This window comes from Phodopus roborovskii, unplaced genomic scaffold (assembly GCF_943737965.1).
Source record: "Phodopus roborovskii unplaced genomic scaffold, PHOROB, whole genome shotgun sequence".
Taxonomy (NCBI): Eukaryota; Metazoa; Chordata; class Mammalia; order Rodentia; family Cricetidae; genus Phodopus; species Phodopus roborovskii.
The window spans coordinates 24,603-39,624 of NW_026125474.1; the positions used below are offsets into that span (position 1 = coordinate 24,603).

The following is a 15,022-nucleotide window of genomic DNA, read 5'->3' on the forward strand; positions in this document are numbered from 1 at the left end:
TCCCCTCTCCTCTCTCATCTCTCTCTCTGTCTCTCTGTGTCTCTGTCTCTGTCTCTCTCTCTCTGTGGAACAAAAGAGCAATAGCACCATAGCTCTTGGTTTTTAAAGCAGGTTCTGGAGATCATGCTCAGGTCCTCCAGCTTGGACAGCAGGCACTTTACCTAGGGAGCCATCCTACCACCCAGCTGCCTTCACAGGGTGATGATGAGACGTTATCTTGCCCTCTGCTTGTTTATTAATGTGTTCACCACTTGTTTATTAATGTGTCCACACGCAACCAGTGTGTTTTATTGACTATTTGAGCCCAGAAAACAGTACAGTGACAGGCCCAGTCACAATGATGAGTTTCTCTGTTGTCCAGATGCATCCCATGTTTTTATGGGAGAAGGATGGGTAATAGGATCTCAGAATCTATTCTTGGTGATTTTTTTGCCTTTCCTTGGGATTTTTATCTACCATCTGACGTCACTTAACATTTTACTTAGATGGGATTTTTACGCATGCGACAGCTGCCGCAGCCACTGTGTATTCCTTTTCAATTTTTTCTCTGTTAGGCAACCAAGCGTTCTGCTTCCAGTTGACCTATAACTACCGTAAACTCAGCAACATTTTAATAAAACTCATTTAAATCCACATATTTCAGATTCCCGAAAAACCAAGGAATAAATGTTAATTATGCTTTGTTTCCCACAACAGGAAATCCTGTCGTTTTCCAAAGATAAGCAACATTTCGTTTGTGTGCACAAAGTTAAGAAGCTAAAGGTGAGCCAGCAATTTTAATGCGGCAGGCTAAGGGGAGGGCAGGAAGCGGAGCTGGGGGCAGGGGTCGATAGGAATGCATTGGTAAAAGGCCTTACACTTGGCAGTTAAAATACCTGATCTTCAGCTGCAAAGTACCCTTTCTATTCTCATTCGCAGGCTGTGTAGGAATGTCCACAGTGGTCAGTGCCTCCTGACTTACTGTCTGTCTTTCTCCACAACCCCACCATGCTGCTGCTGTATCTTGATTAGTCTTAGGTACAAGGTTACGCCATTCCCTTTCTGATCACATCCACACCTTGTCACACAGATTCTGAGATCCTATTACCCATCCTTCTCCCATAAAAACATGGGGTACATCTGGACAACACCGAAACTCGAAAGACACCTTACATTCATATTATATGTAAAAGTAAAATTAAATTGAAATGCCTTTGGATTCTTTTTTTGACCCTACAGTTCTCCTATTTGTGTTTTATGCTCATAACATCAAATGCTATGCTTGGAGGATGGAGGCTAGGATGCACATAAAGACAGGCGTATATTTAGTGTACTTTGGATCTACAGAGAAGAAGGTTGTGGCTGGAGTAACTAAGGAACCAAACAGCAGTGACAAATTAAAATGTGAAAGGGAAAAGAATCAATAGAATCCTTTAATCCTGGCTACAGAAAGGAGTGTCCCTATGGTCTGAGGCCCACTCCAGCTGTGTCTTCTTCTGATGCTAAATGTACAGTTCAATGTAGCAATGGACCTGTAATGTAAAGTAAGCCTGGACCCCTATTGAATTATAGGAATAAATAGGACTCTTTCATAACTAATCCAGCTGCCTAAGACTCAGAATATCTGGAAACTTAAACAAAGCAAGTTAATTATTATTTTTAATTACTTAAAGTTTACATTATTTAATACAAAAACCATATACCATCATTCCCTATTCCCTTGGAGCTAGCTCACAGTTCCACATTCAGTTTAATTTACCTGATTACATTTTTCAAATGTATTAATTTTATTTCTAAGAAAAATGGAGTGAAACTTTACTTGATAGGGTTTCTTTACAATTACAGCTCTGTATATGCTTTTTTCTTCATTAAGCTGAAATTATTCATTCTATTACATTGCATTGTTTCTGTATATATTAGGTAAAAACATTGAAGTAAGGCAGTAAAGGAAGAAAAACACCCTTGAACTAAGTTTGTAACATATATGGATAAAGGAAGGAAGAGCTCTAACTGATCCCGTATTTTGCTGGAAGATTGAGTTGTCTATCACTGTCTTCCAGGAAGAGAAAGACCCTTCAGCTAAGGTAAAAGCTATGCAAACAGCAGCAGCCATAACTGAATCATTTGCTGCCTTTGTGGAATCATTTGAGGAGTGTAGGGTAAGGTATTTCAAAATGCAACATCCTTTCAGTAAATTGACAAAAAATTCAGAGTGACGTAGACAGCAAGGAGGAAAAGAAATTTAAAAAGCGTAAAAGACATAAATGGGAACATGGGCAGGCAAACACCTTCCAGCAGGTCCTGTATGGTTCCCATGCCGAAATATGAAGACTGAATTCTCTTAAAAGCAGAAGGCAGTGACGCAATCACTTCTAAGACAAATGAAGGCAGAATGCTTTACTGACCACGGATAATTAGCATAATTACCTGCTCTAAAATTATGTAAGTTCTGCCCTAATGTTAAAACTGGTAACGTTCACACCGATATTCCTACAATAACCACCTAGTTAGTTCTGTATGGTGTGCCTGGAGCTGCTGTCAGCGTAAGCCAGTGCAACTATTTAAAGCCTATTTCTTCAGAGCAGAATGACGAATTGCATTCTGATTAAAAGGCTTTAGAGAACGCAGCCCACTCCTGCATGTGGTTCATTTGCTGGGGAAAAACCACACTCAAAATTAAAGAATGTCATTGAAATTTAGATATTTTTAAATTCAAGAAGTTCATTTTGAAGTGAAATATTACATCATGAGTAATTATTTGATTTTTTTTTCCTTCAGTGTCTAGGATAGGACTAAGCAATCTCAGGTTCACCTCACTTTTTTTTTTTTTTTTTTTTAAATAAACCAACTTGCATTAGATGCTTGAATTTGAGAGAATTCTAGGTCATTCATTGTGAGAAGTAGTCCCTTTTAATGGAAAATTATAAGCATCTAATTTAGCATCAGATCTAATAAATTGATACTGTATTTGCTCTCACAGTGTGACTTGGTATGTATTTACTGAATTTTTACCCATGAGTTTTTATGAGGATTAAGCTCACTTAAGTGATATGTTTTCAGCTTCCCTAGGGTTAAGATGAAGCGTGAACTTTTGTTTTTTGACAGGATACTCACAATGGAACATCCCTTCACTCAGCGTTGAAGATAAGAAAGCAGGAAATGAGGCCTGCATCTACTCTTTCACCACAAGTTATTATTATTTTTGTTTTTAGGTTCAAGTCCACGTATCTCTGAACATCCATGAAAGGGCTTCCTGGAAAACAAAGACAAAACAAAACAAAACCCAAGTGTCCCGATGGCATATGGCTCCACACGGCCAGGAGAGGAGGACCCACTCTGGCAGGCACTGAAATGGTAAGAGTGGACACTGGGTGAGTTCTGCAAGCTCACTGAACTCTGAGCTCACTTGCAGTTCAAGGGGGAGCCATGCAGGATGAAGACGGATACATCACTTTGAACATTAAGCCCCGAAAACCAACTCTCAGCTCAGGTAAGAAGGGTCATTCAGCAGTTGGGACTTTAGGAGGTCAACTCCTCCTCTCTCCCTCCCGCCCAGTGATGGGGCTTAATTTTATTTGTGTTTTCCTGAATGATGCTCTTTCTCTGAAGCATGTGAGTGGGGCCTACGGAGGCTCCCACAGGCAGCAAGGATGGAGGAGAGGAGTTTGCACTAAGACTGTTAGAATGTAATGCTGGGGCTAAGAAGTTAGTGGGACAAAGGGAAGGACAGTTTGAAAACTCGGATGTCTGGCAAATGTCTTCACATTTTAAATTTCATTGGTCGTCCATATGATGGAAATTGGGCATGAGTAGTCACTGAACATTTGTTGAATGACTTACTTAGAAAAAAAAAGAGACTTTTTTTTTTTTAAATTCTGGAGGGAAGGGATTTGTAATCTGAATTCTTTTTATTTTCCTTCTGTTTAAAAACCATATGAAATCTTTGGGTCATGCCAGTTGGTGGTGGCACATGCCTTTAATCCCAGCACTTCGGAGGCAGAGGCGGGCAGATCTCTGTGAGTTCAAGGCCAGCCTGGTCTACAAATCAAGTTCCAGGATAGCCAGGACTGTTGTACAGAGAAACCCTATCTTGAAAAACAAACAAACAAACAAACAAATCATTGGGTCATAGTGTTCTTTAATGTGTAAACATTCTGTAAGTAAACATTTATGTAAAACATAAAATGTTTTTAACCTTTTTCAAAACAACCTCAAATTTCTGAATACCAGAAGACACAGAGTTCTCCACTTGTCTTCTATGAAAGTCATTGTTTATGAGAATGAGGATGCAGGAGAGAGAGAGAGAGAGAGAGAGAGAGAGAGAGAGAGAGAGAGAGAGAAATACATGTGGCCTTGGCAGTTGTATTTCAGAATGTACAGAGAGTATCGAGAACAATCTGTGGGGAGCAGAGATGACAGAGATGGGTGAATGGTGTAAAGCAGGCCACTCTCATTTCGAATGGTCACCAAGGGGATGAAGATAAATAGCCACCAATACTGTTTGTTGTTGTTGTTGCTTTGATTGTGTGTGTGTGTGTGTGTGTGTGTGTGTGTGTGTGTATGCTCACATTCTGTATGCATTGTGAATATGTGTGTGTGCACAGGAGAGCACCTCGCTTGTGTGTTTGTATGGGTGTGTGGTTGTACATGTGTCATGGTACCCTGGGGAAATCAGAGGACAGCTTTCAGAAGTAGGTTCTTTCCTTCTAGCCTGTATTTTAGAAGTTAGACCCAGATTATCAGGCTTATGTGGTGAGACTTTACCTGCTAAGCCATCTCACTAGCCCAAGTTTAGCTGGGTTTTGAGACAGGGTCTCATTTAGCTTTAGAATGGCACTAAATTTGCTTTGTAGCCAAGGCTGGCTTTGAACTCCTGATCCTTCTGCCTCCATGACCCAAGTATGGGGCTGTACATTTTCTCTCCCAGACACAGCTTACACTAGTTATGATGCTTGGAAAACCCTGAGAATCCCAGGACGGCTTAATGGTCTTTTATTGTGTATCTTCATTACTCCCACAGCTGACTCTGCTTCTTCCTGGTGGCGGGTGATGACTTTAATTCTGCTGATCTCATCTATGGGGCTGGTTGTTGGGCTCGTGGCTCTGGGCATCATGTGTAAGTATTGGCTCCTTGCCAGGGCTTTGATCTGAGGAAAGCAATACCCCGGAGTTCCTGGAATAGTCTACTAAGCTAACTAATTGTCTCATCTGTTTGTCACCTGCTACAATTTGTCCTGCATGCGGATGTGGATATAACCTCAGCGAAGGAAAAGCCAGAATGGAGAGCTCGCCCCTCCGATTTGAATCACTTTGAAGTTTTTTCTTAGTTAAATAACTTTCAGGATGTATTGCTGCCATTTAAGGAGCTCAGTATGGACCCAAACTGTCTTTCTGTCTCCCCCTCTCCTTGTTTAATCTAAGGCCCAAGCAATTTGGAATTTTCAATAAAGCCCGTGTCTTGCTGTGTGAAATCTTGTTTGTTCTCATCTCCAAATTTAAATTCTCTTCCATCCCATTTTATTTACTGACACATTGGTTTTCTGTTCATGAATATCTAATCATAGGACTTTATGAGGTCATGCTGTAATTTGTGTTGCTAGTTCATTTATTTTCTTGTTTTTAATGTATTTTAGAAGCCTTTATTCATCATATTTTATGTAAAACATTTTAAACACCATAATGACAATATGTATTTTTTTCATGTTTTAATTAATTACCATTTAAAATTTAAAACATTTTCATAAAGAACTTAAGAATCCACGTAGCCAAATTAAGCAGACTGAAAAAACTATGCATCTCAATGAACGTCTATACAGTTAGAACTGCCATCCCACCATGCATTCTTAGGTGGGCTGATTCAGTGTTATATGTAGAACAGAATAAGAATGATAGGCTTCTCTGGTCTCTGTGAAACCCACTGTAGAGAATATCAGATCGGGTGCCTTCCACACATGTTTTCACTTCAGAACTTTTTCGTCATCAGTCGATTCACGCGCTCTTTTATGCAGCTCTCACTTGATTCTTTATATTTCATTTCTCACTATCCATTGATTTTTGTGTGCCTAGTGAACCCTTCAGCTACTGGCAGGTTTATAGAAATGAAAGGCCACTGAAGAACCCTGCCGTCATCTTTCTGGCCTTGAGACCCAGGAGTAATTTGTCTCCTCTCTACATTTAGCCGTTACACAGCAAAAGTACCTACTAACCGAGAAGGAAAGTCTCTCCGCCACTCTGCAACAATTGGCCAAGAAATTCTGCCAAGAGTTGATTAAACAATCAGAGCTCAAGACAAAGAGCACAGTTGGTAAGTCTGACTTGGAAATTCATCTCTCCATACCCTGTGTGTCTGCCATGGTAACAGGAGGGAGACCCACCAGAGCAGGAACGCTGCACCGGGGGAAAGCTTTGGCCAGACTTTGACAGCCCCAAACTTGGTCTCCCTTTCAGAGCACAAGTGCAGCCCCTGTGCCTCAAAGTGGAGATACCATGGAGACAGTTGCTATGGGTTCTTCAGACAAAACCGAACATGGGAAGAGAGCAAGCACTATTGTGCTGAGCAGAATGCAACACTTGTGAAGGCTGCCAGCCAGAAGACTGTGGTAAGGAGGGTCCCATGACAAACATTTGGGAACTGAAGGAAAACGCTCTCAAAGGAAACATGGAATCTGTTTTTTTTTTTTTTTTCTTTCTTTCTTTTTTAAAATGTGTTTCTTAATGGCTTGCAAGTGGTGCTCCTCTGAGAAATTTAGGAAGCTTGATAACAAATATAGAGCTTAAATATTTAATGTAGCTATAGTCCAAAATACCTCAACAGTGTTTCAGTAAGACTCTATCACAGCAAGAGTGGGTGGTTGGGTCGGACAGGATGAGTCAGCATGGGATGCTCCCATTATATTTACTCCAGTTTGTGTGAGCTTCTGCCCCTCAACTGTAATCTCAGGTTCATAGAGAAGTTTAAAATTAACACATAAATTCACTCAATCAAAACAGGGGAGTGCCTAGCATGTCAACTCCAGTATAAAGAGGTTAAATGGAGATGTGAAACATGCCATGACTCTTATCACTCCAGGCTGACATTACTTGAAAATCTGTAACATAACAAAGAAGTAATATCACTGTTTGTGAAAAAAAATGTTAAATATCAATTTGATTTTTCCATCAACTTCAAAAATGAGGCATCTTGGGCAATATGCATCTATATGGACATGTTCTAGAGAAAAGTGATTGATGAGTTAATGGAAAGGTGGTGGGTGGCTCACACTTTAGGGAAGAGAGAAGCCCAAGTGTCTCCTGTGCAGTGTTATTCTGAATGTTAAACTTCTGTCTACAAGCTCAAACCATTTTTTTTTGTTTTGTTTTGCTTTTGGGTTTTTTTTTTCTTTCCAAGAGTAGATTCTTGTCTGCTCTCCTGGGATGCATGAAGGTATAATGAATATTTGGCTTACTTTTGCTTTTCTTTCCATTCATCACATAGTCAACCCATATGTACTGGAACCACTCTGGGACCTGCATCTATGTACTCAATTAAAACCAAAAGCCATGAACTTAAACAAAATAGCTGGGCAGCCTTTAATTCCGGCACTGGAGATTCAGAAGCAGGTGAATCTCTTGAGTTTGAGGTCTGGTCTACAGAGTGAGTTCCAGGAAAGCCAGGGATACACAGAGAAACCCTGTCTTGAGAAACCAAACAAACTAGCAAAAAGTAAATTATAACCATGCAGGAAAAAGTAAACCAGAGCCAGATATGGTGGTACATGCTTATACAGTCATAGCTCAGGCTTGGATCACACATTTGGGGCCAGCTGGGGCTACACAGTAAGAATTTATCTAAAAGGAGAATGAAAGCATAGAAAAATGTATATTTCAAAAGGTAGATGCATGTTGTTTACTAATTTCTTTGAGAAAGACATTTATAGTTCTCTTTATCCATGCTACTAAAACAAATTAATGTTTCCATGTATAAGACAATCAACAAAGTCCAAGAGCTTAGTCTCAGATACTGTAAAACAGATAACTGTTTCTTGTCATCTCTAGTAGCTGAATCATGTTTAGAGGTTTTCCTGAGTCTCAAATCTCCAATTGCTAGGAAGCATAAGGATACAGTATAATAGCCTAGGAAGACTAGAAAATTACCTATTTAATCCAATTTATCTTTTTAATGTCTTAAAACAAACCAGCCAAATCCTAGACATGAACTGTAACCCATCAGTATCAACACAGATGCGTAATTTCAGATGTTGGCTCAAGGCTTTGTTGGGAAGTTGCGTCACTGTCATTGCACAGTGCTGTGGAGACGTTCACCATTGAATGGATCTGTTTGCAATAGGAATACCTCACGAGCAGGATTACTTCCATCCGTTGGATTGGATTATCACGTCAGGACTCTAATAAGGATTGGATGTGGGAAGATAGCTCAATTCTTCCCAAGAACGTGTAAGTCTCTGGTAGCTCAGATAAAAGGCTTTACCCAAAGCTTTGAGTCTCATATTTCTTGTTGAACACAGGCTGCCTGAAGGTTGAGATGGCTCTCTGCCTCACGGTGGGTCATAGCTCTCAGTCACACATCACTAATCTCTCCCTCTCTCTCTCTCTCTCTCTCTCTCTCTCTCTCTCTCTCTCTCTCTCTCTCGTGTGTGTGTGTGTGTGTGTGTGTGTGTGTATGTAAATTGACCTAATTCCTTTGTGCTTTGAGAATAAATGTATATTTTTCATTATTTTATGGTTGGAGTGATTACCATCAAGATTATTTCCATTATCTTTTTGTCCTGTGGGTCTCCACAAACCAGGCAGATTGCAGATCACAAGGCACTTCTAATGCCACACGATGGGTCTCCACCCTTCTCGGGGGCAGGCAAATGACCTCATTCCATTGAGTTGTGTTATTCAATATGGCTCTGTCGCCCCTTAATTTTTAAAATTTAGTATATGTGTGTGTGTGTGTGTGTGTGTGTGTGTATGAGAGAGAGAATTCCCATGCCACATTGTATGGGAATGTAGGTCACAGGACAACTTGGAGGAGTTAGTTTTCTCCTTTCACCATGTAGGTCCTGGAAATCAAATATAGGTCAGCAACCTTGGGAGCAATTACCTTTCCCCACTGAGCCATCTTGCTAGCTCTCAATATGGCTCTCTAACCACTAGTTTCAACATCTTTTGTCTATTCTGGACAACATTGCACTCTCTCCGTCCAGAATTTTTGATCAAAGCTTATACTTTCCTATCATTATTTAAATAAATAACTAAGCTGGCATGTATTTATTATTTACCTTGTATAGAATCTCAGGACACACAAATACATACAAACCTCATGCAAACCGTGGCCTTTATCTCTCATTGCTTACTGCCTTACTCACAATATTGCCTGTCTGCCTATGTAAAACTTACTCTTCTTTCAGTTCTGACCCGAAGTGAATTTCACATAAACCTATGGTGTGTCAGAGCATGATTTGCCTTCTCCTCTGGACCTTCCTTGTACTTTCATCTGACTTAAACATATTATATCATTATTGGACTTTGCTTGTATACAGCGGACAAAGAGTTTCTCAAAGATAAGAATGCTGTTTCTCCCCCCACCTCAAGTCTCTAGTTTGATCAGCAAAACATACATGTCCCTTGCTTCCTTATGTACTTGTCGTAAAAAAAAAAAAAAACCTGTGCCCTCTGCCTTTTCCATTTGCAGGATTGATCTTTCTGGGAATCCAAGAGAAAACATGAATTGTGCTTATCTTTATAATGGGAAAATCCATCCAGCTTCCTGTGATGACAGGCATTATTTAATGTGTGAGAGGAGGGCCGGCCTGACAAGGGTGGACCAACTGCTTTAATACAGAAGGATGGACAGGATGCCAGATAAGTGCTTGGTCATGCAATAAAAGATCTGGACAAAAGAATTTCCCAGTCACAAAAGTGTTTGTTTTTTTTTTTTTATATCATGCCTATGCCACATATCTGATCCTTTCTCTGTATATCAAAAAGCAGCGTGTGAGCAATCACTAGCTGTTCAGTACTTCACTTTCCACTAACTTTCTTTTTATTTCCTATTCCTGATTTTCTTAGCATGCTGTATGTCATCCACTGCATCTTCAAATGGACACACATAAAATTAAAATTAGATCAAGGCATAGGGATAGTAGAAATAAACAGATGAAGTCTGTAAAATAGTTCAAATGGTATGACCCCTTGACAGAAGAGCAACCATGAAGCAAACCTTGTTCCTTCCTTCCTTCCTTCCTTCCTTCCTTCCTTCCTTCTTCCTTCTTCCTTCTTCCTTCCTTCTTTCTTTCTCCCTCCCTCTCTGACTTGTTTAATCTACATTCCAAGCAATTTGGAACTTTGCTAATTTCATCAATGAAGCCCATGTCTTCCCATGTGAAATCTTGTTTGTTCTCATCTCTAAATTTAAAATCTCTTCCATCCCATTTTAGGTACTGACACATTGGTTTTCTGTTCATGAATACCTAAGCATAAGACTTTATGGGGTCATGCCATAATCTATCTGTCTTTGAAGCTGGATCTCACCACGTAGCCTTATCTGTCCTAGAACTCACTTTGTAGACCTGGTGCCTTCCGATGCCTTCCAAATGGTGAGATTAAAGGCATGCTCCCAGCTAATAAAGCAATTTTGTATTTTGTTTAATGGCAATTTTCTCATACTCAAAATAGGATAAACCAAAATGTGTGTGTGTGTGTGTGTGTGTGCACTAAAATAAAGTAAAATGGGATAATATTACCTATCTCATATACCTCATCAAAAAATAAACTTCAGACTTTTATCTTATCTGTACAGTGAGCACACAGTTTCAATTATCTATACCATTTATATGCTTACTAGAAAATTTCAGGCTACTGATACCAAAAACTCCGTGATAATGATCCCCATGACTTTATTATTCATTGTCTGTGACCAGCACGAAGCATGTCCCTGCCTCAAGGGAAAAAGAAATGTGATTTTCATCCTGGGAGACAACGGTTGCCTTCCTTACTCAACAGTGGTCATTCTCTGTACAACACGGGGAAACTGGAGTTGGGGAGAGACCCCACAGGGTCTGTAAAACCAGTAAGTGGCTTGTGACAAAGCAGTGTCCAGAAGGCAGAAGAAGCAGCAGAAGTGTTTTATCTGTCCTTTTCCTGATGCTCTATGTTTGGTGTTTGCTGAATAACTGAGAAGTATTTATAGGACCTGTGAGGAAGCACCTCTACCAGGATAAGAGGCAAAGTTGGACTTTCTCCCCCCACAGCTTCCTTTGTTGAACTGGTGAGAAAATAGGATCATGAATACTGTTCGTCTTAGATGAGGACTTTGTGGAAATGGAACATGCCAGACGTGAAGGTAGACAGAACTCAGAAGGCTGAGTAGACAATGAAATCTGTTCTTTTACACACATTGCCTGTGACCCTGTTGTAAGCAGTCAGCTCCTAGTACCTTTCGATAAATAGTACTTTAGCACTTACTCCCTATGAGGTTTGGGGCAAATGGTTTAGTCTCTTTAACACTGTTTCCTGGCCTATGTAGTGAGCTGGTCCCCTCATCTAGAAGAGAACTGTGATGATCTTTGATATAATTATATGACTTATTGGTCAGAGCATCAAGCGTGTGATGCTCAAAAAAAAAAAAGTGTTTCACAACTCTTCACAACTCTGTGCACTAACATGCAAATGTGCACTTTGGTTTATTTTAGACTGTTTGTAAGGGAATACAGTTCTGAGCTACACAACACAACAGAACTTCAGGCTCTTGATTGCAAATGTCTTGGTCTTGCAAGATAGAAAGCCTTGGCCTTTTCTCTTTTTCTCTGGAGCTGGGAATTCAGGGATGAACTTCTTGTATGTAACTTTCTAGTTGCAGAAATCGAGTGGGAACTAATAATTCAGAAACTATACAAACATCAACCCTATGCCTGGACTTTAGCGTTTTTCATCTCTTCAGCATGTGAAAGGACATATTTATTTATTTCTAATTTCATTTACTCTCCCTCCCTCCTCTCCCCTCCCCTCCCACAATGCCCCCACCAAACTAACCCCCATCTACTCCTCCCAGCAGGTAAGGGTTCACATGGGAAGTCCACAAATTATGTTGGGACAGAACCAACCCCTTCCCTCCTGTTCCCTTATAGGGAACAGGTTCCAACAAGCTAGCTCATGCATCAGGAATAGATCCTGGTCCTGCTGCCAGGGGCCCCTTAGATAACCCAAGCTTCACAACTGTCTCCCACATACAGCGGGCCTAGTTTGGTCCCATGGAGGCTCCGTAGCTATAGATCCAGAGTTCATGAGTTTCCATGAACTTGGTTCAGCTGTCTCTGTAGATTTCTCCATCATGATCTTGGAAAATTTCCAAGATTCCACAAGGATGTCTCCAGCTAAGACTCTTAGCAATAGTGGAGAGGATGCCCGAACTGGCCTACCCCTTTAATCAGATAGTCTAACTGTCATCATAGAGCCCTCATCCAGTAATTGATGAAACCAGACACAGAGATTCACAACCAAGCACCAGGCCAAGCTCCGGGAATTCAGCAGAAAAGAGAGAGGAGGGAATAGATGAACAAGGGAGGGAAAAGACATATTTGTGTATTACTACAACATATACAGGTTTAGAGGGTGTTATGATATGACCCATGAGGGACCATGGTGGATGGGAGCCAAGAGGCCCCACTATGAGTGAGAGACAGATGAGCCATGCAGACAGCTCTCACATGAAGAGTTTATTGGAAAGTGTTGTGGGGGAGGGGAGAGAAGGAGAGTGCAGAGTCTCCTCATAGGAAAAGGAGAGAGAGAGAGAGAGAGAGAGAGAGAGAAGATAGGCAGAGAGTTAGAGGGAGAGAGGGGGGGCACGGACTGGGGTGAGGGAGAGGAAGAAGAAGAGGGAGGGCAGGCAGGGTTCTGCCTTTTAAAGGGAGGGGCATAGCACATGTGCACAGAGACCACACAGTAGGCCAGGCTACAGCCTGTATACTGAGCATGGCCACACGAGGTGACCTCTGCCAGGTCTCCAGGGGCCGGCCAGGTGTGTTCAGATGCTAACAGAGGCAACATATTTATAATGTCCTGCTAAACATACACAGAAGGTGAATCCAATCACACTGTATCTACAAAGCCTCTTCTCTTCTTCCTAGTAGCCGTGCCTAAAGCATATCGTGGAATGAAAAACTGCCCAGATCCTTCAGTCAGAGCATTCCATCATTCCCTTTCAAACACTCAGTATGAAAGTCGCTAAACGGGCTGACTTCTCTGAGTCCTAAGTAACAGCTATTCTTTCCTCCTGTTTCACAGAACTGTCGTGAGGAAGTAGCTAGTTCCTGTGATCGGGCTTTAAAATCCTTGTTAGGGGTTCGATGAATGATAAACACAAATATTATCTAAAACAAACAACGGCGGCAGCAGTGCAAGCAGCACATGGACCCTTTGTTCGGAGAAACCAAGGACTTGTAGAAATTTAGCAGCTGTGGGTCATCCTGGGAAACACTGCATCCACTCAGGCTTGGGTGTCAGTGCTGGCGAAATGGGAAGAGAAACTAGAAATGAGCAAGGCGCGGATGGAGCTCTGGTTCCCGGGATTAGTTGCGATATTATTTGCTGTTGTGGTTTCTTCCTCTTTTCTCATCCTGGTAGAACTTAGCATATGCAAAGGTTTATCTGGATTTCAGTCATTCTGTTTTCAAACCAGACACAGCCCAGGAAACGTTGGCAGAATGTGCTGGACATTTTTTCATTTGTCTCTAATGATTCCCGCTAGCTACCCCCTTGTGTCTCGGAAAGCTAAATTCAAACGAGTATATTTTCTGGGCAAACTCAGCCTCTGAGACATGCAGGAATGTCAGAAGTATAATTCAGATTCTCTATGCTTCTTGGGGTTGGTAAGGACTGATGTTCCTAGCCCTTGGCTCTAGTGAGGCAGACCCTAAAGGTCCAGTGTCTGCAATTCCTGTTTATCTCCCCTGCTTAGGCTTTCCTATCACCCTTTCCCCCAACTGTAACCCTATTAGTGAGTTCCCTTATGTTACCTCTTGACTGTGCCATTTGTGATGAAGAACTATTGATCAACTGAGACTCTAAAATAACAAAGAACATGCAATTTTGCAAGTAATATGGACTATAAATTACCAAGAAGTGACCTTTAGCCATAAGGACAAGTGGCCTAGAGATAAATGATGTCTAAGAGATCAAATTTCTCAGTACCAGTGCTGTAGTCACAGGATGTGATGAGAATGGCCACCTGTCCACTAAATAATTCATCCCTCCTCCAAGAGGAAAATTACCTCTGGATGCTGATGCCCAGGCAAACCCAAACTTCATGACCAATAAGAAGATGCAATGGATGGGGGAGGCTGTGATTCATATTACTTCTTGGTTATGGCTTTCAAGAAACAAGTGTGAAGATGGAGGTTTCTGTCTGGCCTGGTCCCACAGACACTTTGTCCCAAATAAACACAAAAACGACTTATTCATTGTAAACTGTTTGGCTGATGACTTAGGCTAGCTTTCAATTAATTATTAACCTATTTCTATTAAACCATGTATCGCCACCTGTAATCTGACATGTTACTTCTTTGGCATCACAGTGTCTCCCTTGGCTCCTCTCTGCATCCTCTCCCTAGAATTCTCCTTGTCTGGAAGCCCCATCCATACCCCCTGCCTGGCTACTGGCCAATCAGTGTTTTATTCATCAACCAATAAACGAAACATATGTACAGAAGGACATTTCCCCATCACAAGTGTGTGTTCGTAGGGCATTCCCCCATCACAAGTGTGGGTTTGTCACCTTCTCTTTCCCTTTCCCATGACTCCAATGAATAAATAACCCAGGTCTCTTTTGGGAGAAAACTCTCTGTCAACCCAATCCCTGGGGACAAACTATGAGGAACATGTAAACATTTACAGCACTGACTGGTATTTTGAAGTTTACCTATCTTAGCAGTCAATATTATCCTAACCAATAGACTGGTTAGAAATGAATTAAGTGATGAAATCCTTTCCATGTTTTCTTGTTTGAAAATCCAAAAGTTATGTGCAAGTTGGTTTGCCTAGATTGGGCTGTGTTCATCTT

At 41.1% G+C, this 15,022-nt stretch overlaps 1 protein-coding gene across 2 annotated transcripts; it reads left to right on the forward strand.

The window, feature by feature from the left end:
- Positions 1-9,885, forward strand: LOC127215555 (C-type lectin domain family 1 member B). Of its 2 annotated transcripts, XM_051175965.1 has the most exons (8): positions 1-198; positions 697-762; positions 3,192-3,333; positions 5,000-5,095; positions 6,158-6,283; positions 6,427-6,578; positions 8,306-8,412; positions 9,659-9,885. In XM_051175965.1, the coding sequence occupies exons 4-8, from the start codon at positions 5,029-5,031 to the stop codon at positions 9,801-9,803; spliced, it is 597 nt and encodes a 198-aa protein (XP_051031922.1). In that variant the 5' UTR covers positions 1-198; positions 697-762; positions 3,192-3,333; positions 5,000-5,028; the 3' UTR covers positions 9,804-9,885. The 2 variants fall into 2 exon arrangements, with proteins under 2 accessions (XP_051031922.1, XP_051031921.1); XM_051175964.1 differs by lacking the exons at positions 1-198; positions 697-762; positions 3,192-3,333 and adding an exon at positions 3,404-3,469.
- The last annotated feature ends 5,137 nt before the right edge of the window (positions 9,886-15,022 follow it).